The following is a 25,494-nucleotide window of genomic DNA, read 5'->3' as shown; positions in this document are numbered from 1 at the left end:
TAATGCAAATTATGGGGTCGTGTCACATACCTACATCGCTTTCTCTTGCCTCATATTTCGTCCACGTATGTCGCGCCAACTCCCTCTATTCTTATCTGTATCAAATAATATCTTTTTATTTACTGTAATTACATTGCGATTCATCTTTTCTTCCTTCCTACTTCTTCTCTTTACTTGTATACAGATTGACTTATACTCTTCTTCTTTCTCTCATGATTTTTTCAGTAATTACAGCCGAGACCCAGGTCATAGTTCCTCAGAGGAGTCCACTTATCGATACCCTGGCGTCACGTTACGTAGCGACTCGGGGGCTAGGGTAAGGACGACGCTGATCTTGGAGCCAGGGGCGAGCGGCTATCCCGGCTCCGTGGTTCCCGGGTCGGTCCCCGGGAGGCGGAGAGCAGCGAGGAGCCAGCGCGGAGGCACCGGGCGCGGCACAAGGCGCCGCCCGTACCCGAGGAGGCTGTGGAGAAGGAGGGCGAGGCGGAGGACAAGGACAAGGACAAGGAGCCGCGGGACCTCCAGCCCCAGTGAGTGAGCGCAGGGGGGCCACTCGGCCACGCCCCCTCTGGCGGTGCCGACCCTGCCTGCGGGGTGACGGGAGGGCACCTCTGGGAATGGCAGGCGTCGTTTTAAGGCTCCGGGAGGAAGAGAGGCTTAGGTGATGGCGAACCTTCTGAGCTCGGCGTGTCAGCATTTTGAAAAACCCTAACTTAACTCTGGTGCCGTGTCACATATAGAAATTTTTTGATATTTGCAACCATAGTAAAACAAAGACTTATATTTTTGATATTTATTTTACATATTTAAATGCCATTTAACAAAGAAAAATCAACCAAAAAAATGAGTTCGCGTGTCACCTCTGACACGCGTGTCACAGGTTCGCCGTCACTGGCCTGGGGGGAAGTGGCTGGGGCTGGTTTGGGACACGTTGACTCCCCAGTTCCAGGGACTGGGGAGCGCTGTGTAGTGTAGACCCTCCTGCCCGGGCCCTTTGACTCCCGCCTGCCTTCCTCCTTTCCAACCTGTGCTGGGCCTTGGGTTGCAGGGAGCCACACTGTGACCTGGAGGCCGGCGCCGCGATGGGTGTGGGCCTGGTGCGCGCCCTGCCCAGCACCTGCGTGCAGAAGGCGGAGGAGCAGCCGGAGGATGCGGATAACCAGCGGAACGTCACTCGGATGGGCACGCAGCCCTCAGAGCCCAGTGCCGCTGTGCACGTCCCAGTGGCGCCGCCCGGCCCGTCTGGGGAGACCACGGCTGTGCCCAGTGAGTATCTCCCGAACCAGCAGGGCAGGCCCACCTTCGCAGGCCCCACTGCGTCCCTCGCTCTCTGCACGTGCAGCGGCCCGGGGACAGAGCTGCCTCTGTGGCCCCCCGGAGAGAGGGCCGTTGCTGGCCGCACCAGTGCCTGGACGCCCGTTGCTCCTAGTGCCGCAGGCGAGCACTGCTCCTGTCGTCTGTCTGTCACTTAGGCTCTGTCCTCCTGCCTCCAAAAACGTCTGCAAGTTCCCAGCCAAATCACTAGGGTGCTGGGGACATCGCAGGGGGCGCCAGGGCTGCCCTGTGGGGCTGCCGTCCCAGGAGGACAGACCACACAGGAGCAGCTAAGGACCAGGCCACAGACACCCGGCCGAGAACTTGCGGGTGCGGAGGGGAGGTGCGGGGGGCGGTCCCCCACGCCCTGCTGTCCCTGCTGAGCTGCCATCCCCTTTCCCCCCCTCGCTCATGTCCGCGAGACCCACACTGAGCAGCCTCACCCGCTGCGTGCAGGCGCTGGGGCTCCGGGGGCGCACGTCGCTGCTTGGGGCAGGGAGGGACCGAGCTGACGAGGACAGGCCGTCCCACTGTGCAAGGTGCATGCTGTTGTGAGCACCGAGGGGAGAGAACACGCTCCCAGCACAGGGGAGGCCACAGGAGCAGAGCGGATGTGGATGCCAATGAAGCGGACCGGGTGCTGCCACACGCCTGCCTGTGTTTGCACGTGTCCACACGCAGACACATGCCTGCACCCACCCCGCTCAGGGGCCCTCACCTGGGCCTGTGGGCCAGGGTGCCCTCTTGGGGAGAACAGGGAGGGTGCCTGGCTCTGGCTGCCTGGCCCCCTCTTTCTCTTCCTGTTTCACCTGGAGGCGGGGGGCTAGTGTCTCGTCTTCCCAGACCCCCAGCAGCCAGCCCTGCTCTGCTCCCTGCATCAGCTGAGGACGAGCCACGGCCCACCTGGCTTTTGTTCACGGGTGTCCAGGTGTGGCCCCACCTCCCCAGCCCTGGCAGCCCTGGTCATTTCACTGTCCCACAGTGTGACCTTTTCCAGGATGTGACATAGTTGTAGTCACACGTGTGTAGCCTTGTCAGTCTGGCTTCTCTCACTCAGTCCCATGCGTGTAAGGTTCCTATGTGTCTCGATAGTTCATTTCTCTCAGCCCCGAGTAATAGTCCGCTGTCTGGATGGACCACGGTTTTTATCCATTTACCTACCTCCTGGAGAGCATCTCAGTTGCTTCCAAATTTTGACAATTATGAATAAAGCTGCTGTCATACGTGTACAGATTTGTGTGTGAACATAGGTTTTGAACTCCTTTGGGTAAATACCAAGGAGAGCGGTGGCTGGGTCATATGGCGAGAACATGTTTAATTTTGTAAGAAAAGGCCAAACTAGCTACACACTTAGCATCCCCACCAGCAGGAGCGAGGCGCCAGCGTGGGGTGTGGTCAGCGTCCCTCCGGCCTCTGGTGGGTGTGGCGGAGTCGGGTGGTGTGAACGTGCGTCTCCGGTGCCGTCCGCTGCGGGCAGCTTCCGCTTTGCCCGTTTGCCGTCAGTGCGTCTTCTTCGGTGGGTGTCTGTTAAGGTTTCTGACCCATATTTTAATCAGGTGGTTTGCTTTCATATTGTTGAGTTTTAAGATTCTTTGTACATTTTGGATAACAATCTTTTATCAGATGAGCCTTTGGAAACATTTCCTCCGTCTGTGGCTCGTCTTCTCATTCTCTTGGCATTGCCTCTTGCAGACAGAAGTTGTTAATTTAAAAGAAGCCCAGCTTGCTCATCATTTCTTTCGTGGGCCACGTGTTCAGTGCTCTGTCTAAAGGACCCCCAGGCCCAAGGTCAGCTAGGTTTTCTCCTAGGAGCTGTAGGGCTTGGCATCTCACAGGCAGGCCTATGAGCCACCTTCACTCAATGCTTGTGGGGAGTGTGAAGTCTGCGTCTAGGTTCATACTTTTGCACGTGATGTCCACTTGCTGCAGCGCCATTTGTTGAAGAGACTCTTCGTTCCGTCGTGTGGCCGTGGCTCCTTCGTCAGAGACCAGGCGAGCAGCCGTGGGTCTGTCTCCGGCTCCTGTGCGTCGCTGTGTGCGTGTCCTCTCGCCAGTGCCATACCGTCGGGATCGCTATAGTTTTGTGAGTCTCCAAGTTGGGCAGCATCGGTCCTCTTAACTGTTTTCTTCAGTATTGAATTGTTGCCTCCTCTGAGTCTTGCGCCTCCGTATAAACTTTAGAATCAGTTTGTCAATATCCATGGAATTATTTCCTGGGATTTTGATTGTGGCTGCATTAAATCTACAGACCAAGTTGGGAAGAACTGTCATCCTGACAATAGTGAGTCTCCCTGTCTCGGAATGTCTCTGCATTCATTTAGTCTTTGATTTCTATCCATCAGAATTTTGTATTTTTCCTCATAGAGATCTCTTACATATTTTCTTAGATTTATATCTAAATATTTCATTTGGGGGGTGCTAATACAAATGGTATTGTGTCCAACACTCTAACCAGGGGTCCTCAAACTTTTTAAACAGGGGGCCAGTTCACTGTCCCTCAGACCATTGGAGGGCCGGACTGTAGTTTAAAAAAAAACTATGAACAAATTCCTATGCACACTGCACATATCTTATTTTGAAGTAAAAAAAAAACAAAACGGGCCGAAACCAGTTTGGCTCAGTGGATAGAGCGTCGGCCTGCGGACTGAAGGGTCCCGGGTTCGATTCCGGTCAAGGGCATGTGCCTGGGTTGTGGGCACATCCCCAGTGGGAGGTGTGCAGGAGGCAGCTGATTGATGTTTCTCTCTCATCGATGTTTCTAATCTCTATCTCTCTCCCTTCCTCTCTGTAAAAAAAATCAATAAAATGTATTTTAAAAAAACAGACAAAATGGGAACAAATACAATATTTGTATTTGCATGTGGCCCGCGGGCCGTAGTTTGAGGACCCCCTGCTCTAACCACTGAGCCACACCAGAGTGCTGGTTCTTTTTTGATAGAATCTGTGTTTTCCCTCTTTTTTCTTAGCTGGCCTAACTAGAGGCTTACTAGATTTTACTGATCTTCTTAAAGAACCAACTTTTGGTTTTGTCAATGATCTCTATTGATTCCCTCTCTTAAATTTTATTAATTTCTGCTCTAATTCTTATTTCTTTCTGTTGCTCACTTTGGATTTGCTTTTCTTTTCTTTTTCTGATTTCCTAAGGTGGGAGCTTAGAGTATTGATTTTAGATCTTTCTTCTCTCTAATGTGTGCACTCAAAGCTACGCATTTCCCTTGTAGCATTGCCTGACGAAGTTGGATAAGTTGTGTTTTCAGTTTTATTTAGTTAAAAATACTTGAAAATTTCTCTCGAGATTTCTTATCTGGCCCATGTGTTATTTAGAAATGCATATTGTGGGACTTTTCCAGTTATCTTCTATTACTGATTTCTAGTTTTAGGAGTCAGCACGTTTGCCCACTTTTTTAATTGGCTTGTTTTTAAGTTGTTTGAGTTTTAAGATTTATTTGTATATTTTGGATACAAGTCCTTTATTAGGTATGTGGTTTGCAAATGTTATCTTCCAGTTTGTGGCTGGTCTTTTCATTCTCTTAATTTCTGGTGTTTTTATTTTCACTGATGGGAGGGATTCTGCTCTCTGCTATTACTTCTGCCAGAAGCTGAAATCTAGGCTAATGGCTTTTATATGTTCATTTCGTATCCTATTACTTTTCTGGATTCTCAAATTGTTGATCAGTTTTAGCATTGGTTCTCTAAGGATAGTATCAAAACTCCTGCAGATGTAGCCCTTTCTAACCATCCTCTCCCGAGTTCTGCCTCTTGTTGTCACTTCCTTTGCCTGATTGCCGTGGCCAGCACAGGGTCAGAGAGCAGCGGCGCTCATGGGCACCTGCCTGGTGTTTGCCTACACCAGGTAACATGGGTTCTAGGTTTGAGAGATGTGTGTGCGCGTGCGTGTGTGTAAAATCATGTCACAGGATCCATCAGTTCCTTTTCCATTAAGTATATTGTCTGCAGATGTTAAATTTCCTGAAGGCCTTTCATCGTCCCTAGAGACCACCCACAACCTGGGGTCATAGTATGGATTTTCTGATATTGAACTGTCTTTGCGATCTTAAGCCCCACATGGTTATCATATCTATTTTTTCATGTGGTGCTGGGTTCTGTTTGTTAATGTGTTATGTAGGATTTGAGGGTTGATACTTTAAAGTGAGATGAGTTCTGTAGCTTCCTTGTCTTACGTTTGAGTGTTATATGTTTAGATATTAATGCTCAGTAGTTATCTGCGTGTCACCACAAATCCGTTTCTGAAAATCAAATATTGTAATGCAAGTTCTGTCATCTATTATTTTTTTAAAATATATTTTATTGATTTTTTTACAGAGAGGAAGGGAGAGGGATAGTTAGAAACATTAATGAGAGAGAAACACCAATCAGTTGCCTCCTGCACACCTCCTACTGGGGATGTGCCCGCAACCAAGGTACATGCCCTTGACTGGAATCGAACCTGGGACCTTTCAGTCTGCAGGCCGATGCTCTATCCACTGAGCCAAACCAGTTAGGGCTCTGTCATCTATTATTACTATTATTATTTTAGTTAATTCTCATCCGAGGGTATTTTTTCCATTGATTTTTAGAGAGAGTGGAAGGAAGGGAGTGAGAGTGAGAAAGAGAGAGGGAGAGAGAAACATTGATGTGAGAGAGACACATCGATTGGTTGCCTTGGCACATGCCCCGACCAAGGCTGGGGATCAAACAAGGGCACATACCTGGGCTGCAGGTTCAATCTCCGGACCGGTCCTGATTGGGGTGTGTGGTGAGGCAACCAATTGATCGATCTCTCTCTTTCTCTCTCTCTCTCTCTCCCCCGCCTCCCTCCTTCCCTCCCTTCCTCCCCCCCCCTCCGCCCCACGCTCCCTAAAAATCAACGGAAAAAATACCCTCCCGTGAGGATTAACAAACAAAAATGTCCCCTCGTTCAGTCTTTTCTCTCGCTTGTCATTTCTGTCCTGAATGTTTGTGTCCTCCCCTTTTTCTTGATTAGTTAGTGGTTATACTTTTTTGTAGATTTTTACTTAAAAAGACAGTATGTTAATTTATTTATTAGTTCTATGTGTTTTTTTAAGTAATTCTTTCCAATTTTACTATTTTCCTGCTGCATTTATTTATTTATTTATTTATTGGCTTAAAAACCCGAAATTTATTTACTCACAATTCTGGAGGCTAGAGGGCTGAGACCCAGCTCTTGGCAGGATTGTGTCTTCTGTGCCTTCTTGGTTTTACTTGGTTGTTCCTTTTCTGGTTTCTGGAAACTTGGTTTATTTTATTCTTTGATTACTGAAGGCTATGAATTTCCCTCCAGTCACTAATTTCATTGTGTCCTGTAGACTGTGACACCTGGTGTCTGTGTTTCATTACGTTTTAAAGAAGTCGTGTAACTTGGTTGTGTTTCCCCCGGTGCCTGGGCTCCCCGGGCCTCCGACGTGGGGCACCTGCACCCGCAGCCACTCTGACCTGCGGCCTTTCCTTTCCTCCCTCCCTCCTGGCCCCGCGGCGCCTTCAGGGCAAGGTCAGGTGGCAGCTGCGGGCGGACCGCCCCTTCTCTGCCCTCTGTGGAGGGAGCCCGTCCGTCCGTCCGTCTGTCACCCTCACGTGGGAGGCTGGCAGCAGTAGTTCTGTTTCCGTTTTTAGATTCTTCTGTCATGCGCTTCGTCAGGTTCCGCTGTGTCCCCTTTTGGGAGAGTTTTTATATCGAATAAGTGCTGAATGTTGTCAGGTAACTTTCTGTAACAATTGATAGGATCATGAGTTTTCTCCTGGGGCAAAAGGAGGTTTACAGCTGTGTCTGCGGAACACAGTTTATTCTTGTATTATTATTGATTAGTTATTGTATTGTTTTGCATACCAACACTGCAAACCTACTTTTGCCCCACCCTGTATGCTAGTTTATATTGATTTTCAAATACTCAGCAGCCCTTGATCCCTGGGATAAATTCTACCAGTCGCTGTATGTAATTCCTGTTACATTTTCCTGAGTTCCACTTGCTGCTATTTTGTTAGGCGTTTGCTCTGTGTTGGTGAGGGTGCTGGGCTGTAGTTTTCTTTTTTGTGCTGCATCTCGTTTCGGTGTCAGAAGACTGAACTCATAGAATGAACGGGAAAGTGTCTCTTCTGTTTTTGGAGGAGATTGTGTAACTGGTGCTAATTCTTGCTTAAATGTTTGGAGGAATTTGCCAGTGGAACGTCTCTCCTTGGGATGTAAGCTGCTTGTCGCTCGTCAGAGGCTGTTGTCTGTCACCGCAGGCGGTGCAGTAGCTGGCGGAAGGGGCTGGGCCGTCCGGGTGGGGGGTCAGGTTGGGGTGTGTGGTGACAGTGCCCTCATCGTCTGCTTCCTCGGGACCGTGGGGCCAGCCCTGTCTCATTCCTGATTTCGGCCATTTGTCAGTCTTGCTAGAAGTTTGTTAATCTCATTGATCTTTTCGCTGGTTTTCTCTTGTTTTTCTGTTTCCAATCGCATCTGCTCTCTGCTCTTTATCTTCCTCTTTCTGTTTGCTTTGGGTTTGTTGTGCTGTTGGCTGGTGTCCGGAGCTGGAGTCACGTCCTCCTTCCTAACGTGAACGTTGAGGGACACGCGTTCTCTCTTCAGTGCCATGGTGTCTGTGTCCTACGGTTTCTGCGTATTTTCATGTTCATTCAGTCGCGTTTTGAAATGTTCCACGCAGGCTTTCTTTCCGACTCTGGTTACTGAGAAGTATGTTGCTTAGTCTCCAAGGGTTTGGAGATTTGTTACCTTTTTGTCACTGACTCCTGCCTTTGGTCAGTGTGCACACTCTGGTTTCAAGTCTTGGAAACCTGGTGAGGTTGGTGGGCAGCCAGGAGGTGGCATATCTGAGTCCACGCTCTGCGGGTGCTTGGGAGGATGCGCTGCTGCTGGGCAGCCGGCTCTGGGAGTGCCCTCGGTCTGTGCGCGAGGCTGCAGAGCTCTGGTGAGAGGGACTTCCCGTCTCAGCTGCCGAGGACGTGCTGTCTCCACAGTGAGTGTGGGTTTAGCTGGTTCTCCTTCCCGTCCTATTGGTTTTGTCTCACATACGTGGCAGCTTTGTGTGTGAGGACAGACAGCGAGGCTGTGTCTTCCTGAAGGACCGACCCTCCGTCCTGTGCTGCGTGTCTCCCTGTACCGGCCGTTTTCTTTGCTCTGATGTCTCCCTTATCCGACATGAACATGCCCCACTCTTGCTTTAGTTTTCTGCTGTGTCTTTTTCATATTTTCACTTTCAAACTAACTGCATCGTTACATTTTTAGGCGAGTTTGCTCAGACAGCATATAGTTGGTTCGTGTTTTTAATTCATTCTGTCAGCTCTGTCGTTTTGGCATAGTTAGACTATTTACATTTAATGTAATTATATATGTTATGGCTTCAGACTGCTGCTGTGGTTTCTTTTTGTTTTTTCTGTTTTTTGTTTCTCTGGCTTCTTTTCCCTGCCTTCCTTGGGTTACTTGTATATATTTAAGAATTCATTTTGCTTTAACTTTAGCATTTTTTACTGTATCGCTGTATTTTTTTTTAATGTTTGCTCTGGGTATTACATTATACAGTAACTTACTCCAGTATACTAAAGTTATCACTGTACCAGTCTGAGTGAAGCATGAGAACTTCACCCCTTTTTTCCTCCCCATATATAGTTTAACTAGAGGCCCGGTGCACGAAATTCGTGCACTGGGGGCAGAGGGGTCCCTCAGCCCGGCCTGTGCCCTCTCACAATCCGGGCCCCCTCGGGGGATGTCTGCCTGCCGGGTTAGACCCGATCCCCCAGGAATCAAGCCTAAGCTGGCAGTCGTGGGGATCAGGCCTAAGCCAGCAATCAGACATCCCTTTCTCAATCTGGGATCCCTTGCCCCTTACCGTTCAGCTCCTTACTGCTCGGCTCGCTGCTCCTTAGCGCTGCTGCAGAGGCGGGAGAGGCTCCCGCCACCTCGGCTGTGCTCGCCCGCAGTGAGCCTGGCTTCTGGCTGAGTGGCGCTCCCCCTGTGGGAGCACACTGACCACCGGGGGAAGCTCCTGCGTTGAGCGTCTGCCTCCTGGAGGTCAATGCACGTCATAGCGACCGGTCATTCTGGTCATTCCACCGTAATGTTCGCTTAGGGTTTTATTATATAGATTGTCATAAATATTTCCTGCATATATTTAGAGCCACACCAATATGTGTTATAACTTTTGCTTCGCCCTAGAAATTTAGGAAATTTAAGAGAAGAAAGTATATTGTATTTGCTCATATTTTTATTCCTTCTATTGTTCTTGCTTTCTTCCTGATACTCCAGTATTTCTTCTTTCATAATTTATATTCTGTTTAGAGGACCTTCCTTGGTCATTCTTTTAGTGTAGGCCTGCGGGTGACAGATTCTCTTAGTTTTCCTTCATCTGATAATGTCTTGATTTTCCCTTCATTCCTGAAGGATATTTTTACTGGGTATAGAATTCTGGGTTGACAGTTCTTTTTTTTTCAGCACTTGAAAAAACGTGTGCCTCTTCCTTGTGACCTCCATGGTTTCTGATGAGAAATCTACTGTCATTCGAATTGTTTTCTTCCTATAGGTAAGATGTTTCTCTCTCGCTGCTTTCAAGATTTGTTTCTTTGTCTTTATATTTCAGAAGTTTGATTATGATGTATGTTGGCATGAGTTGCTTTAGGCTTATCCTGTTTGGGGTTTGCTCAGATTCTTGAATTTGTAGGTTTATGTCTTTTTGCCAAATTTGGAGTATTTCATCCATTATGTCTTTGAATACGTCTTCAGCTCTGCCCTCTTTCTCTTTTCTTTTCAGGACTCTGTTGACGTGAATGGTAGATCTTTTGTTATAGTCTCGAAGGTCTCTGAGACTCTGTTAACTTTTTTCAGTCTATTTTTCTCTGTTGTTCAGATTGGGTAATTTCTTTTGTTCTGTCTCTCAGTTCACTGATTCTCTCCTCTGTATGCTCCATTCTGCTGTTAAGCCCACCTATTGAATTTTAATTTCAGTTATTATATTTTTTCAGTTATAAAATTTATATTTGGTTATTTATATCTTCTAATTCTTTGCTAAAGTTTTCTGTTTCTTTCTGATATTTTTTTCAAGTGTGTTCTTAATAGTCTGTTGAAGCAGATTTATGAACTTTGCATTATTGTCAGATAATTCTAACTTCTGTATTATTTGGTGTCTGTTGAATGTCTTTTCTCATTGAAATAGATATTTTCCTGATTCTTGGTGTGACAACTGGTTTTTTTATTGAGACCTAGACATGTTGATACTATGTTATTAGCCTGTGAGTCCTAGTTAAGTCTTTGTCTTAGCTGGTCTACTGTGACACTGCTTAGTGGGGTGAAGCAGGGAAGTGCTTGTATGTCAGCTCCCTGGAAACTGACATCTGGAGTTAGCTTTTACTCCAGGCTTTTACAGGGCACGAGGCCAGGGCTGAGACCCCCCACGGATGTCCATTGGTTCCATTACCATTTGTGGAAAGGCTCTCCTTTTCCTATGGAGTTACTTGGGCACTTTTGCTAAAAATCAATTGTTGGGTGTTATTTCACTTCAGGAAAAATTTCTGGGCTTATGCACTTAAATGTTAGTTCTAGTACATAGTTTTATTTTTATTTTTCAGGCATTCCAGTTATGTAAATCTTGGATTACTTTGCCTGTTTTTTATTTGACTTTCTGATCCTTTGGAAACTCATTCCGTCCTGGCCAGGTAGCTCGGTTGGTGAGAACGTCGTCCTGATGTGCCCGAGCTGCAGGGTCCCCCCTGCTCCACACCCTCACCAGCACTGTGGTCTGTCGGTTGATTGATGGCAGCCATTCTGGCAGGTGTGAGGTGGTATCTCATTGTGGCTTTCATGTGCCTCTCTGATGATGAGTGATGTTGGACCCTCCTGGTCATATTTCTGTTGGCCTCTGTACGTCCTCCTCGGAGAAGTGTCTATTCGGGTCTTTTGCCCATTTTTTAATTGAATTGTTTGTCTTCCTTTTGTTGAGTTGTATGAATTCTTTCTGTTTTGGAAATTAACCAGATTATAAGATTTTAATTTAACTATTTGATTTTGTATTTGTATCTCTTTGGTCTTTTCCTGAAAATTTTTGTCTTTTTACTTTTTTAGAAAAGTTCTAGGTTTTCAGTTGTAGTGAGCAGGAAGTACAAGAGCTTTGCTGTAGGCCCCCTGCCAGGCTCCACATGTGGGCAGCCTCCTTCACCATCAGCATCCCACAGGTGGTGCACTGGTTAGAGCCAGTGCGCCCACACCGCCATGCCACCGCCACCGGAGCCCACGGCTCGCGTGAGGCCACTCCCGGGCTGTCGGTGCTGTGGGTTTGGGCCAATGTGGTAGACACAACGTTATGTACCATTATAACTGGACAGAGTAGGTTCACTGCCCTAAAATCCCTTCCTTTGTCTTTCTACTTGGTGAATTCTGTTTTTAAAATAATATTCTTTTTAAGAAAATTATATTTCTAATTATTTGCTCCTATTGTATAGAAATACAAGCAAGTTTTTTTATCCAGCCACAGAGTTGACAATCTCTCTTGTTACTCTAAATAATTTTCCTGTAGACTATTTTGTTTTCTGTGTAGATACAGTTACACCGCTCTGGATATAATTTTTGACTCATGAACTTTAAAGTTTGTTTTTCAATTTCCAGTTGTAAAATTTGAACCTCGATTAATCTTTGTCTCTGATAACTGCCTGGTCTCTAACTAATTGCACTGACGAGAGGACATGGCCTGTGAGGTGGTGAGGGCACGTTCGCCTCCTGCAAAGTGACTAGCTCTTCTCTGTGCCCAGTTGACTCGGGTCCCAGCACGTTTTGCTTACCTGTCCATGCCTCTGTCTGCCCGGAAGTCCCAGCCCCCTGCCTCCTAGTCCAGGACGGCGAGGAAGCCTCAGCTGTCAGAGTGTCCCCTGGAACCCGTGGTCCCAGGGACCCCGTACGTACTGCCCGCTGAGTGCCATGAACGAGGGTGCTCTCCAGAATTAAATGACAGATTTACTCCAGGGCCTTAAGATTGCAAATCGGGGTCCACTGCAGGTCACACCGGAGTGTTCTGAAGAAGCAGAAGAGCTGAGCGTCTTAGGGAGCAGGGCCGCCCCGCATCCTTGGCCTCTGGGTTGGTCTGAGTGGTGATCTCAGGCCGCCAGGCACGCGGACCTGCTTTGCCCGTTCTGCAGAGGGCGCGCGTGGGTTCCCGTAGGCACCAGGCACCGAAGTTCAGAAGTTTAGGTTCTAGTCCTCGGGCTGGTTAGCGCGAAGCGCTCTGTCCCTCGGACTCGCCCACGCGGTCTCGGTGGCTTTGTTAGCCTGGCTGTGCTGACTCCACGTTCTTCGGCGGCGCATGTGCAGTCCCCTGCTCGTTTTCTCCTGTTCCTCTGTCTCCTGTTGCCTTGACTAGGGCCCAGCCAGAGGAGCTCAGAGGAGCGGACGGAGCGTGATCTCCCGCCTCCGCCGTGGCTGCTCTGAGACACACGTCTCGTTGCTCACGGCTCAGCACATGGGCGGCGTTGGTGAACGTCCCCGCGCTTTAAGGGAATGTTTTCTTCCATCTCGGGGACATGGCGTTTTCTATTTGTCTTCTGAACCATTTCCTAGTTGCACTGCTAAACATTCCTACACTCACCAGGGTTTTGCCTGACTGACTGGATAAGTGAGCGAGGTGATTTGAAACCCCCCTCGTGGGCCGTCAGCTCTGCCTTTGTCCGCACATGTCCTGATCGATCGCAGCTGTGAACACTTTGAAACGCAGATCAGAACAGAAAGCCTGGAACAGACGACAAAGTGCTGTATTTTCTGCCACAGTCGCGGCATTTCTGATCTCTTTTGTGGGGCTTTTTCTTTTACTTCCTCTTTAAAAACTTATTAAAATGCACGCGTTGGCCTCCTGCATTGTGAGCTTCTTTACTTGTGTGTAGAGTTGTGTGTCTCCGGAACCGGGCTGCTGTCCCGTGTGCAGCCGCTCGAGCCTCCGTGCTGGGGCTTCCTCCGGGACATCCCCTAGCGTCTCTAGTGAGCGTGGCCGGGGGGCACGTGGCCGCCGCTGGACGTGCAGCCCTTCCGTGGCCTGTGTGCCGGGCTTGTGTCTGGTGAAGTCCTAGGAACGGCCGTTAGACCCGTCACGGGCAGGTCACGGCCACGCCCGCCCGCTCACGCGCCCGGTGAGGGTTACCTTCTAGGATTTGCTCCATCCGGCGTGGACTTGACAGTGTCCCCTTCTCCTCCTCTCCCTCGGTTCTGAGGTTGGATGGCGGCTTGTGCATTTGCTTGGTCACCACATGGTTCCTCTCCTGCCGCTTAGAGACGATGAATTCTGTCCGGTTGTTAGTGGCCGCCCTCCCATTGCGCCCTGGGTGGCGGCTGTGTGTGGCTCCCCACTCCCCGCTGCTGCCCCGCCTGCGCCCCGCTCCCAGTCTCTCTTCACTTTCTAGACCTTCTCGTGCGCTCAGGCCTTCCTCCAGGGCTGCTGTCTCTTCCCCAAGCCGCCCTCCCGCCAGGACTGCTCCCTGCGTCGCCGAGGAGGAGCCGCCTGTGGGAGGAGCGGGCTAAGAGCCGGGGATTCAAGATCTCTGCCGCTTCGTAGCCAGAACCTAACAGACAACAACGCCAAGAACAGGCCTCACCAAACAGCAGCGCCCCGGAGACCTCTCCTCCCCCTCCCCCCCCTCCCCTCTCTCCCCCAACCCCCCTCCCCCCTCCCCACAGTGAGCAGAGCCTCGCTCCCTCTGCACGTCCCTCTGGTCTTGCCCCTGTCCCCACACTGTCTCCTCCTCCTCCTCTGCTCTGGGCGGGACTGGGCCCCTTGCCCCCCACCCCCACCCCCACACCTCCCCCCCCAGGGGTGGCGCTTGCAGTTCTGTCGTGTTGGCGTGTTGACGGGTCCAGCGCCTGGGAGCCTTGCTGTGTGTTCTCCGCTTGGTAGCGGTTTACAGGGGAGGCCGGGCTGTTCTCAGTGTCGGGGCCCCGGCCATTGGCACGCCGGGTCAGGTGTATGGCATTTTGTTGCTTGTTTTTTTAAGATGGATTTTTACAATTTCTTCCCATGTTTATATTCAGTTATTTTATGTTCCTCACCTCAGATCTCAGAACCCGCTGGGTGTGAATCTGGTTCTGACGCCGCTCCGGGGGCCCGTGCTGCTCTGTGGGGGGGAGGGTTCACTCCGTTCCCATACGATTGACTGAGCGCCTCACTCAGGGGCTGGGCTGACGGAGCCCTGAACACGGGCCCACGGCTCCCACGGGCCTGCGGGCGGCCCTGGCCCTTCTGCACGGGGTGCACGGGGCCTCGCCCGGGTCGGCGGTGAGGGGGGAGGGTGGGGTGAGGCATCGGGTCTGGGCTCCCCAGTGCGGACCCCCCGCCTGCTCGCTTTCAGCTTCCTGCTCCCTAACCTGTTAGTCCTGTCAGCTCCCTTTTCCTTGTTGGTAACCTGCGTCCAGCCGTGGGCATCGCCGAGCTGGGGAGGTGTGACCCCCGGGAACGGGCTAGACCAGGGGTCCTCAAACTTTTTAAACAGGGGCCAGTTCACTGTCCCTCAGACCGTTGGAGGCCAGACTATAGTTTAAAAAAAGCAACTATGAACAAATTCCTGTGCACACTGCACATATCTTATTTTGAAGTAAAAAAACAAAACGGGAACAAATACAGTATTTTTATTTGCATGTGGCCCGCGGGCCGTAGTTTGAGGACCCTGGGCTGTACGTCAGGGTCGGCACTCACCGCTGTGGGGACAGCACTGTGCTGGGCGGCGGGAGCTGCGTGGCCCTGGACTCTGAGCAGCCTGATGTGTGGGAACCGACCGAGGGGGCGGTGCCGAGTCAGGATGGTCTGGGAGGGGCCTGGGAGAACCCCAGGCGGTGCGCCCAGCGGGCTCCGGAGGGGTCTGTGGTCCAGGACCCCGAGGTCCGCAGAGGCACCGGGGCTGCGGGAGCGGGGCTCCCAGCCACACGCCTTTCCCGCGATGGAGCCCGGACAGCACCTGTCGCCGGTGAGACCTGTGCGCCACCCCCTCACCTGGTGGCCCCTTCCTTGCAGGTGGCAACGTGGACCTGGAGAGCCAGGCGGAGGGGAAGGAGGTGGAGGCCGACGGCGTGATGCGGAGCGGCCCCCGGCCCATCGTCCCCTACAGCTCCATGTTCTGTCTCAGCCCCACCAACCTGTGAGTCCCCCCCGCCCACCTGTGCCGTGCCGCTCGCCCACGGCCCGGTGACCCACACGCACATGACCGCTAGGTGCTAGGTGTGCCGGCAGGTGACGTGACGGCCCGGGTCCTCCTTCTGGTCACTGGGTCAGCCTCACTGTTCCCGCAGAGGGGACTCTCCGGCGTCATCAGCTTCCGAGAGTCTCCCGTCGTCCTGCTTGGCCTATGCCCTGTGTTCAGTGACCTCCCCCTCGGAACAGCAGCGCTCAGCCCGCTGCATACCTGCAGCCGCCCCTCCCAGGGTGCCTCTGGGCCTCAGCACCCACCGCTCAGAGCCCAGCTTCCTGCGGGAGAGACCAAGTAGGCGGCGGGCGGGACCCGGCTGAGCCCCACTTTGCCCCCAGGCTCCGCCGCCTCTGCCACTCCATCGTGACCATGCGGTACTTCGAGATGGTCATCCTTGTGGTCATCGCGCTGAGCAGCATCGCCCTGGCCGCCGAGGACCCCGTGCGCGCAGACTCGCCCCGGAACAACGTGAGCACTGCGGGGTGCGGGGGTGGCCAGGGCCCAGCTCCGCGCCTGCCAGGAGCAGCAGGAAGAGGGCAGATGGGCCCTGGCTGACGGGTTGTCCGCCCCGAGGTCGGGGGGACCTGGAGCCCGGGCCCTGCGGCGGGCTGGCCTCCTGAGAGCATTCCCCGGTTGCAGGTCCTGAAGTACATGGACTACATCTTCACGGGCGTCTTCACCTTCGAGATGGTGATAAAGGTGAGCGTGACCCAGCCTCCCCCGGGGCTCTCACGTGCCCCCCCCACACACGGGGACCCGGGGGGGTCGCTCACTACAGACTCACCGCAGCGTCAGTCAGCGGGGAGAGCGCCCCGCACGCCTGACCAGGGTCCCCGCTTTCCGGATGTCGGGCAGGAGGACGTGACCTGGGCCCCTCCCCCCACCCGCGGCTCTGGGTCCGCCCGCCCTTTCCCTGAAGTAACCGCCCCGAACTGCACTTCTCCCTGAAGATGATTGACCTGGGGCTGCTGCTGCACCCGGGGGCCTACTTCCGGGACCTGTGGAACATCCTGGACTTCATTGTGGTCAGTGGGGCCCTGGTGGCGTTTGCCTTCTCGTAAGTACCCACGTCTGCGGCCCCCAGATGCGCGGTGGGGTGTCGGGGGGCCGCTGGCCTCCAGGCTGCCTGTAGCTCCGTCCTTCTGCTTGGCCTGGGCTGGGTGGGGGGACCTCTAGCCGGTGCGTCCCCGACCAGCCTGGTTCTAAAGTTGGGGGCAGCCTCGGGCTGGTCTGCTCGGCCTCTGGGCAGCCCCCCTGCCCTCGGCGGCTCCCATGGGCGGAGCTGGGTGCTGGCGGGCGCCGTCCTGGGGTCCAGGCCCTTTTCTCTGGTTCCCCAGCGAGTGATGCTCAGCCTGCGTGGCTGGGCCTGGGGCTGGGCAGGTGTGGGGCTGGGCGGAGCCGGGTCCCCGGCGAGTGGTGGCAGGAGATGCGCAGACAGGACGACCGCAGGCGCGGAGGGCGGGTCCTCCTCTCGCCCAGCCAGGCCTCCTCACTGACTCTCTTCTCTTTGTCTCCTTGTTGCTGGACTCCCTGTTGTAGGAGCTTCATGGGGTAATGCCTCCCCCTGTCCCCTCACACCGCCCACATCTCAGCTGCCCTCGGGCCGCGTCATACGCTCACCTCTCATCAGCTCCACCTCCCTCCGGGCTGCATGCTGCCGGAGCCACCTCCCCAGGCGGTGCCCACCTGGCCTGGCGGAGCCTGGGGGCTGGGTGGGGACGGGCCTCCGTGGGTTCAGGAGCAGGTGTCCCACGTGAGTGTAGGAGGCCGGGAGCGAGAGCCCGAGGCCGCTCCGCAGGGGCTGCTGTGACCAGGTGGGGGCCCCGATGGGTGGGGGCTCCATGCCCCGTCTGTGCTCAGAGGCTCGGCCTCCTCTTTGCCCGCCCCCCGACGCCTGGCACTCCCTCCCTCCTGGGGCCTTACCTCTATGGAGGAGGGCACAGCTCGGCCACCACTTGCCGTGTGGAGGCGTGTTCGACGGGGAACTTGGAGTGAGAGGGAGGGGCAGGGAGACCCAGCCAGGCGCCCCAGAGGGAGAGCAGGACAGGGCTGGCAGAGAGAAGGCAGCCTCTGCCTCAGAGCCCGGACCGAGAGAGCGTCTGTTTCCTAGGAAACAAGGGCAGGGCTCTCGCCTGCCCCCTCAGGTGCCCGCAGGCCCCTCCCAGGCTGGCTCAGCGGGAGCTGCGAGGCTGGTTTGGGGAGGGTCAGGGAGTAGCTGGCGGCATGCGGAGCCGGGACAGCCTGGCTTCAGGGGTGTTGATCTGCTTCTGGAACGCAGGCCCCAGCAGGGTCCCAGGGGAGGGACCGGGAGGCTCTAGCTTGACTGGCGCCTAAGGAGACTGGGGGCCCCGCTCCCCTGACAGGCAGGTCCCCTGAACGTGGGGAGAAGTGGCCCCTGAGCAGGATGGTTAGGGGCTCAGGCCCTGAGCCTCAGCCACTGCCCGACGCGGCCCCAGTGGGTGTGGCCTTGGCCCTGAGCATGGCCTCCCGAGGCCCCTGCCTGGCTTCAGGGTGGCAGGAGGGCGGCCCCAAGAGTGACAGCTCCTGGGCCCCTGCCGGCCCGAGGGAGCCCCAGGTTCCCTCCGAGGGGCCTGGCCTGGTCTCACAGGCCCTGGGCTCTGGGCCTGCTCTTCACCTGCCTCCTCCCACCTCCTGGCTACTTTCTCCATCATCTGTGTCGCTGTCTTCACTCTGTCTCCTGTGGCTCTTCCGCCTCCCCTCTCCCCGCCTTTCCCTCCTTCCCTTCCCCCCTTCTTTTTTTAAAAATGTGTTTGTATTGACTTCAGAGAGGAAGGGAGAGGGAGAGAAACATCAATGATGAGAGAGAATCATGGATCAGCTGCCTCCTACACGCCCTACACGGGGGATGGAGCCCGCAACCCAGGCCTGTGCCCTGACCGGGAATCGAACCGGTCGATGCTGGCCAGGCCTCCCTCTTTCTTCCTCTCCTCCTTGGTTTCCCTCTTTTTCTGTCTCCTTCCCTCACTCCCTCCAGGCTCCTCCTCTCCCTTTCTGTCAGTCGTCCGCCACTTGCCACGTGGAGGCGTGTTCGACGGGGACAGAGGACAGGCAGGGAGATCCAGGCTGTGCTGGGACCTCCTCTCGGAGAGGAAGCAGCCTCGGGAGCTGGGGTGGCACTGTGCCCGCTGGCCCCTGGCTGCCCTCTCCCCTCGCTGCCAGGGCCGCCTCACAGGGGGCAAGGGCAGCTGGTGTGGGCCGGGCGGGCGGGTCATGGACGTGCTGGGAGAGCAGGTGCTCCCTGGCCCCCAGGTGCTGCTAACCCAGCCCTTGTCCACTCGAGGGGAGGCCTCCGTGGTGCCCACCAGGCGCGGCCTCCGAGCTCCCACGCCTCTGCCCTGGGGCCCAAGGCAGACGCAGGGGGAGGCCCGGGCCCAGGGGGCTGCGTGGGGACGGCGCCGGGTGCCGCCTGCGTCTGCATGTGCGGTTCTCCTTCCAGAGGCTCCAAAGGGAAGGACATCAACACCATCAAGTCCCTGCGGGTCCTGCGTGTCCTGCGGCCCCTCAAGACCATCAAGCGGCTGCCGAAGCTCAAGGTGAGAGCCGGGTGGCGTGAGGAGCGTGCGGGCCTGCACATGCGTGAGCACGCATGTGGGCTGTGTGTATATACATGTGTGCACAAGGTGCATGCACGTGTGTGCACACTGGCCACGTCCTGCGGCAGTTTCTGTGTGAGGTGGGGGTGAGCAGAGCTGAGGGAGCCCCATGTGAGGTTTGCTCAGCCCACGCCCTGTCGGGGGAGGGCCCTCTCCACTCTGACGCCCTGAGAGCCATTCCCAGCCGTGCCGTGGGCTCCCGTCCTTCCTGCGGAGCAGGCAGGGGAGGCAGGAGGCGGAGGGTGTTGGGATGGGCAGGGCCCTGAGGTGGTGTGGCTGAGGTGCTGGGTGAAGGAGGGTATGCTGTGCGTAAGGTGGTGTGAGCAGCCTCGGGGTGCGAGCCTTGGGGACACAGGCAGCAGGGGTTCTGGGGGCAGGGCGGGCTGGGAGGTGATGGAGGCAGCCGGAGGGGCTGTGTCGGGAGGTGCCCGGGGACACTGCAGGTGGGCGCGGCTGCTGGGTCCGAGCCCCGCACCAGGCGGTGTCTCGGGAGACGCTGTGCACCGGCCACTGCACACTAGGGCAGGGCAGGACGTCAGCCCGGCTCTGAGAGGCAGGGCTGAGGCCAGGCCAGTGGGCAGGGAGCACGGAGCTTCCGGGTGTGGGAACAGGACAGTCTCTGGGCCACAGAGCATGCCCACGTGCCCGGGCCAGGCCGCCACCGCGAGGCTGCTTCTCTGCCTGCGTGTCCTGCCGACACCAGGAGGCCCGGGTCTCTCCCTTCCCCCTGACCCAGCCCTGATGCGGGCTCCGGGCTCTGGGCGGCCCTGCTCTGAGGCACCTGCCTCGTGACACCTCTCCTGGCCCCACCCGCCCACTTGACACGTCCGAGATGACCCCTCCCTCCCGAGGGGGGACCCGCCTGCCGGGCCGGTGCTGAGCCTGCACCGCCCCCCCCACAGGCCGTGTTCGACTGCGTGGTGAACTCGCTGAAGAACGTGCTGAACATCCTCATCGTCTACATGCTCTTCATGTTCATCTTCGCCGTCATCGCCGTGCAGCTGTTCAAGGGCAAGTTCTTCTACTGCACCGACGAGTCCAAGGAGCTGGAGCGGGACTGCAGGTGACCGGGGGCAGGGCCGGCGCAGGGGCAGCTGCGAGGGCTCGGGAGGGGCGTGCACCTGTCCCGGGGCCACACGGGCTCCAGGGTTGGGACCAGCACCTGGGGTGCCAGGCTCTTCCTCCCCAGACCTGCAGGGAGCTCCCGGCACGGGGATGGCTGGAGGTTCTGCAAACCCCCGAGACCAGGCCCGGCCCCAGGTCAGCGGGGCTGCCCGAGGCTGCAGCCACTGCCACCGTCCTGGGCGGGCCCACAGCCGGGCCCGCGGGGAGGCGCCGCAGAAGTGGGGGGAGGGGGGGGGTCGCTGCTGTGTGGGCACCGAGCAGGGCCGCGCCAGCTCCCTCCTCACCACAGCACGTCCGCTTGTCTGTGTGACTCCCCCCTTCCTCACCCGCTGTGGCGAGGGCCATGTGGTGGGCTCCAGCGTGCGGCCCAGCCACGGCTCTGGGCACCTCGGCCACGGACGCAGGGAGCGTGCACCCCACCTGTGGGCTGTGGGTGTGCTCGCTCGCACAAGTGCTGTATAAACTCGCACTCCCCCCAGTGACGCGGCCGGAGCCCACCCACCATGCGGGCGGCCTGCTCGCTGGGGCCTTCCTGGCGCGGGCGCGGGTGCTTCTCTGGGTTAATGGGCATGAACCTCCTGGGGACGCGCCTGAGCCGGCCTGTGCCCGTTTCCCTGTGGGGTTGTCCGTCTTTTTCTGGTTGATTTGTAGGAGTTCTTTAACCCCTGGGCGGGACTCCCCGGCCCACTCTGGCTCCTGGCCTGTCAAGGAGCGTGCGGGTGGTGTGAGCCACACTGGCCGTGCCGTCTAGCGTGCGTTCCTGGCGTTCAGTGCTCAGTGGCTGGGTCAGGGCGGCCTGGGCTCCCCTCTGGAAGCTGTGTCTGCCTCTCCCGTGGCCGCGGTCTGTCTGGGCTGACGCTGTTGCTGGGGGAGGAGCGAGGGAGGGGTTTTCCCGTCGGAGCAGCACCGTTCACTCGAGAAGGCAGCGCTCCCTGCCGCGAGGGAGTCTGTGCCACAGACGGCTATCGGGGTGCACTCATGCCGAGCGCTCACCCTGGCCGTGCACGAGTCCTCGGGTCAGTGTGCGCGACGGGGCCACCCTCACTCGGCCGCTTGAGAGCGTTTCCTCAGCTCAAACCCGCAGGGCCCTGGCCGCGTGGGTGCCACCTGCCTCCCCCACAGCCCCAGCCGCCCTGACCTGTGTTCTGTGTCTGTAGGTGTCTGCTCTGGACACTGTGTGGACACGAAGGCTCACAGTGTGCGGCCTCCTGTGTTCCCGAGGCCGTCCCTGCTGGCTGGGCACGTTGACCTCTTTACTCGCCTGGGGTGGCCGCCGGGCTGTCCACCTCTGGTCACTGTGATCTGCTGGGACCTGTGCGAGGGGATTGTGGACAGATGTTCCCACGTCCCCTGAGTGGGCACCGGTGAGGGGAGTGGCAGCGGGCCACGCGGCGGCTCCGGAACAGGGCCGGGCAGTGCCAGGCGGTTTCCCACCGCGGCCGAGAGCCCACGTCCCTGCCGGGGAGGGGGCCCTGGGGTCTCCAGGTCCCAGCGACGCGCTGTTTTCCAAAGGAAGCAGCTCAGTCCTCGCCGGCCGGCGGCTGCGGGCGGTGTCTCCTCAGACTCTGCGCCCATGTGCACCTGAGGTGCTGTGGTGGCCGTGACGGTGGCCGTGACTCTGCGGCGCAGCTGGAGTGCTGTCCGTGCACCGTCGGGACGCACACAGGAGGCGACTGCTCCCTTGCTCCTCTCCCCCCCCTCTAAAATCCACAGGGAAAGTAAAGTTAACCAAGTACAGAAACGATCATAGTGGTTCTTTACATGTTCTAGACACAGCTCCCTCCTCAGAGCGACAGTTTTCAAAGGTTTGTCCCATCCTGTGAGCTGATCATCTTTTGAGGCACAAAAGCTTGAAGTTTTGGTGAATTCCTGTGTCTGGGTTTTCGTTGTTGCAGCTCGCGATGTTGGTGTCATGTCTCCGGGTCCGTTTGCCTAAGAGGCCACGTGTTTGTCCCGGGAGCGTGTCAGACGGCGGCCCGGTCAGGCCTTTGTCCGGCCCGCATCACGCCTCTGAGTGTGGCGTGTGCCGGCCCGCGTCATGCCTCAGAGTGTGGCGTGTGCCGGCCCGCGTCATGCCTCTGAGTGTGTGCGTGTGCCCGGCCCGCGTCATGCCTCTGAGTGTGGCGTGTGCCCGGCCCCGCGTCACGCCTCTGAGTGTGGCGTGTGCCCGGCCCGCGTCATGCCTCTGAGTGTGGCGTGTGCCCGGCCCGCGTCATGCCTCTGAGTGTGGCGTGTGCCCGGCCCGCGTCATGCCTCTGAGTGTGGCGTGTGCCCGGGCCCCACGTCACGCCGTGTGCCCGGGCCCCACGTCACGAGCCGGCTCTTGCTCCACGCAGAGACAGCCGGCTCTTGCTCCACGCAGAGACAGCATTCAGGAGCCGCTCTCACCTCTGTGTCGTCCCCAGGGGCCAGTACCTGGACTACGAGCGGGAGGAGGTGGAGGCCCAGCCGCGGCAGTGGAAGAAGTACGACTTCCACTACGACAACGTGCTCTGGGCCCTGCTGACGCTGTTCACCGTGTCCACGGGGGAAGGCTGGCCCATGTGAGTGCCGTGTGGCAGCCAGGCAGGCAGAGCGAGGGCAGGGCCTCTGGTTCCTCCGTGTGGGTCTCAGCCGCTCAGCAGGTGCCCACAGGCTCCTTCCTGCTCCTGCCCGCGAGGGCGGCCGCTCTCCCAGAGGAGCTGATAGGGCGAGTGATGTCCTGGAGCCCCTCAGTGGCTGGTGCCACAGGCGGGGGCTCTCCGTGTCTCCCTGTGCTGCCCTCGGGCTCCGGAGGGGCCTTCGTGTCCCGAGCACATGAGTAGCAGGAGCTTCCTCTGGGACCAGCAGGAACCCTCAGAACATACACCCTGGGCTCCTGAACCAGGGGGAGCTGGCAGTGGGTGGGCTGGGTGTGAGCAGGTGTGAGCAGGTGTGGGCTGGGTATGAGGGGGTGTGGGCTGGGTTAGGGCAGGTGTGGGCTGGGTATGAGGGGGTGTGGGCTGGGCGAGGGCAGGTGTGGGCTGGGCGAGGGCAGGTGGGCTGGTGTGAGCGGGTGTGAGCAGGCATGAGTGGTGAGCGTGGAAGAGCGTCGGGCAGAACTGCCGAGCCTCTCCCCTTCCTGGGACGGGACTTCAGGCACATGGAGCCTGCCCTGGGAGGCCCTCCCACAGCCCTGCACACACCCCTGCTGGGAAGGTCGCCCACCTCCAGCGAGATGGCACCGTGGGCAGGGGCTTGGCCCACAGGGTGGCAGCGCCATCTGGGCTTCCTGAGGGAGCCTGGCCTGGGAGGAAGCGCCTGCCTGGCCGCCGGCCCTCATGTCCTGTTGCTGTCGCTGGCCAGGGTGCTGAAGCACTCTGTGGACGCCACCTACGAGGAGCAGGGCCCGAGCCCCGGGTACCGCATGGAGCTGTCCATCTTCTACGTGGTCTACTTCGTGGTCTTCCCCTTCTTCTTCGTCAACATCTTCGTGGCCTTGATCATCATCACCTTCCAGGAGCAGGGGGACAGGGCGATGTCCGCGTGCAGCCTGGAGAAGAACGAGGTGGGCGGGCCTCCTGCACCTCCGCGCGGGTGGTGGGCGGGCCCTCTGGCTCCTGCGGCTCAGGGCAGGGAGGCTGGGAGGTCGGCTCGGCTGCCTTCTCGCCCCGGGCTGCCTGCGAGGGGAGGTGCTGCGTGGGTCCCCGCTGAGCTGCGGGCACGGCTTTGTCCCGAGCAGAGAGCTTGCATTGACTTCGCCATCAGCGCCAAGCCCCTGACGCGGTACATGCCTCAGAACAAGCAGTCCTTCCAGTACAAGACGTGGACGTTCGTGGTCTCACCGCCCTTCGAGTACTTCATCATGGCCATGATCGCCCTCAACACCGTGGTGCTGATGATGAAGGTGCGTCCGCGGGCCGGCCTTCCTCCCCGCGCGGGGTCGGGAGCTGTGGGAGCTGCAGGCACCGCCTGGTCAGCACGGGCGCCCGTCGGGCCTGTCACTGGCTGCAGGCTGAGACGGGAGAAGGTCTGGGAGGACGCGGGCAACGGGGAGGAGTGGCTGCGGGCTGGGCAGCTGCTGTCCACCCCGCACACTGACGGGAGCGAGCGTCCCCGTCCGGCGTGGGCGTCAGGGCAGCTGCGCCCGTGGCCAACACCCTCCTCCCCGCAGTTCTACGACGCGCCCTACGAGTACGAGCTGATGCTCAAGTGCCTGAACATCGTGTTCACGTCCATGTTCTCCATGGAGTGTGTGCTCAAGATCGTCGCCTTCGGGGTGCTGGTAGGCGCCACTCCTGGGCCGTGTCGTCCGAGAGGGGCCCTGGGGGCTCCTTGTTTGGAGCTGGAACTGTCCGAGCCCCAGAGCGCAGACGACCCTGCGGGGATCCCATCACCCAAGTCTGTGCCCCGGCCAGCTCCGGGGGCAGGTTCCCCTCGGGGCACGTGGCTCTCAGCTCTGCCCCTGCCCAGCCTGGTGTCTGCGGGCCAGGCCTGCGCTGTCCCCCCTGGGGTGGCCCATCAGCTCCTGGCCCGTCCTGACTAGGCCCTCCTGGCGCCCCCGGCAGAGCCCCAGCCCCGGCACTGACCGCCCTTCTCTCTCTAGAACTACTTCCGAGACGCCTGGAACGTCTTCGACTTCGTCACGGTGCTGGGCAGCATCACCGACATCCTCGTCACGGAGATCGCGGTAAGTGCTCCCGTCCCGAGGCTCCTGCAAGGCGCTCCCTCGGGGCGGCAGGGCGTGCTCCACGGGCGGAGCTGGGCGCAGGGGTCGCCCCAGCAAGTGCTTGCTCGGGTGAGACTCCGTCCCCAGAACGTCCGGCGGCGGCTCATGTCACACCAGCAGGAGGACGAGAGCCCTTACGTGTGTGTGACGCGTGGCCCCAAACTCAGAACCAGGACAAGCTCAGACCTGAAAGCCCAGGTGTGTTTTCTGTGGAAAGCGGGACGGTGGTTCTCCGTCATGGTCTGTGCCCAGCGCTGGCCGTGCTGGGCGGACCTGCACTGAGGGCTGAGCCAGGAAGCGCGTTTCTGAGCACAGCGCTCGGCGTTAGTGAAACGGCAGGTTCTCCGGGAGCTGACATGACGTGGGCTCTTGTACGCGTGCCTGCGTGGGAGGCGTTCCCGACCCAGCCGCAGAGAGAGCTGGGGGTGGGGCGAGGGGAGGGAGTGGAAGTGCCACGTCTAGAGCCCAGGACAGGGCACGTCTCAGACCCCACGAGAGGCGGCTCTCAGCCTCAGGGCCTGTTGGAGGGACAGTGGGGGGTCTCACCATGAGCCGTGCCGCTCTGCCCACCTCACGTGTTCACCTCATCGATTC

At 57.3% G+C, this 25,494-nt stretch overlaps 1 protein-coding gene across 1 annotated transcript in view; it reads left to right on the top strand.

The window, feature by feature from the left end:
* Window positions 1–344: 344 nt before the first annotated feature.
* Window positions 345–25,494, top strand: part of LOC102418236 (voltage-dependent N-type calcium channel subunit alpha-1B-like) — a gene marked incomplete at both ends in the record, with an annotated part of 35,124 nt that continues 9,974 nt past the window's right edge. Inside the window, 14 exons of the mRNA XM_006108182.3 lie at window positions 345–530; window positions 1,049–1,266; window positions 15,303–15,426; window positions 15,813–15,942; window positions 16,114–16,173; window positions 16,425–16,531; window positions 17,014–17,025; window positions 18,932–19,028; window positions 19,991–20,151; window positions 22,619–22,756; window positions 23,538–23,739; window positions 23,914–24,078; window positions 24,346–24,456; window positions 24,778–24,861. Coding sequence (XP_006108244.3) covers window positions 345–530; window positions 1,049–1,266; window positions 15,303–15,426; window positions 15,813–15,942; window positions 16,114–16,173; window positions 16,425–16,531; window positions 17,014–17,025; window positions 18,932–19,028; window positions 19,991–20,151; window positions 22,619–22,756; window positions 23,538–23,739; window positions 23,914–24,078; window positions 24,346–24,456; window positions 24,778–24,861 — 1,795 coding nt within the window. The remainder of the gene's footprint in view (window positions 531–1,048; window positions 1,267–15,302; window positions 15,427–15,812; window positions 15,943–16,113; window positions 16,174–16,424; window positions 16,532–17,013; window positions 17,026–18,931; window positions 19,029–19,990; window positions 20,152–22,618; window positions 22,757–23,537; window positions 23,740–23,913; window positions 24,079–24,345; window positions 24,457–24,777; window positions 24,862–25,494) is intronic.

This window comes from Myotis lucifugus, unplaced genomic scaffold (genome assembly GCF_000147115.1).
Source record: "Myotis lucifugus unplaced genomic scaffold, Myoluc2.0 scaffold_1861, whole genome shotgun sequence".
Lineage (NCBI taxonomy): Eukaryota > Metazoa > Chordata > Mammalia > Chiroptera > Vespertilionidae > Myotis > Myotis lucifugus.
The sequence above is the reverse complement of the archived record's forward strand: the minus strand, read 5'-3'. Positions and strand labels throughout refer to the sequence as shown.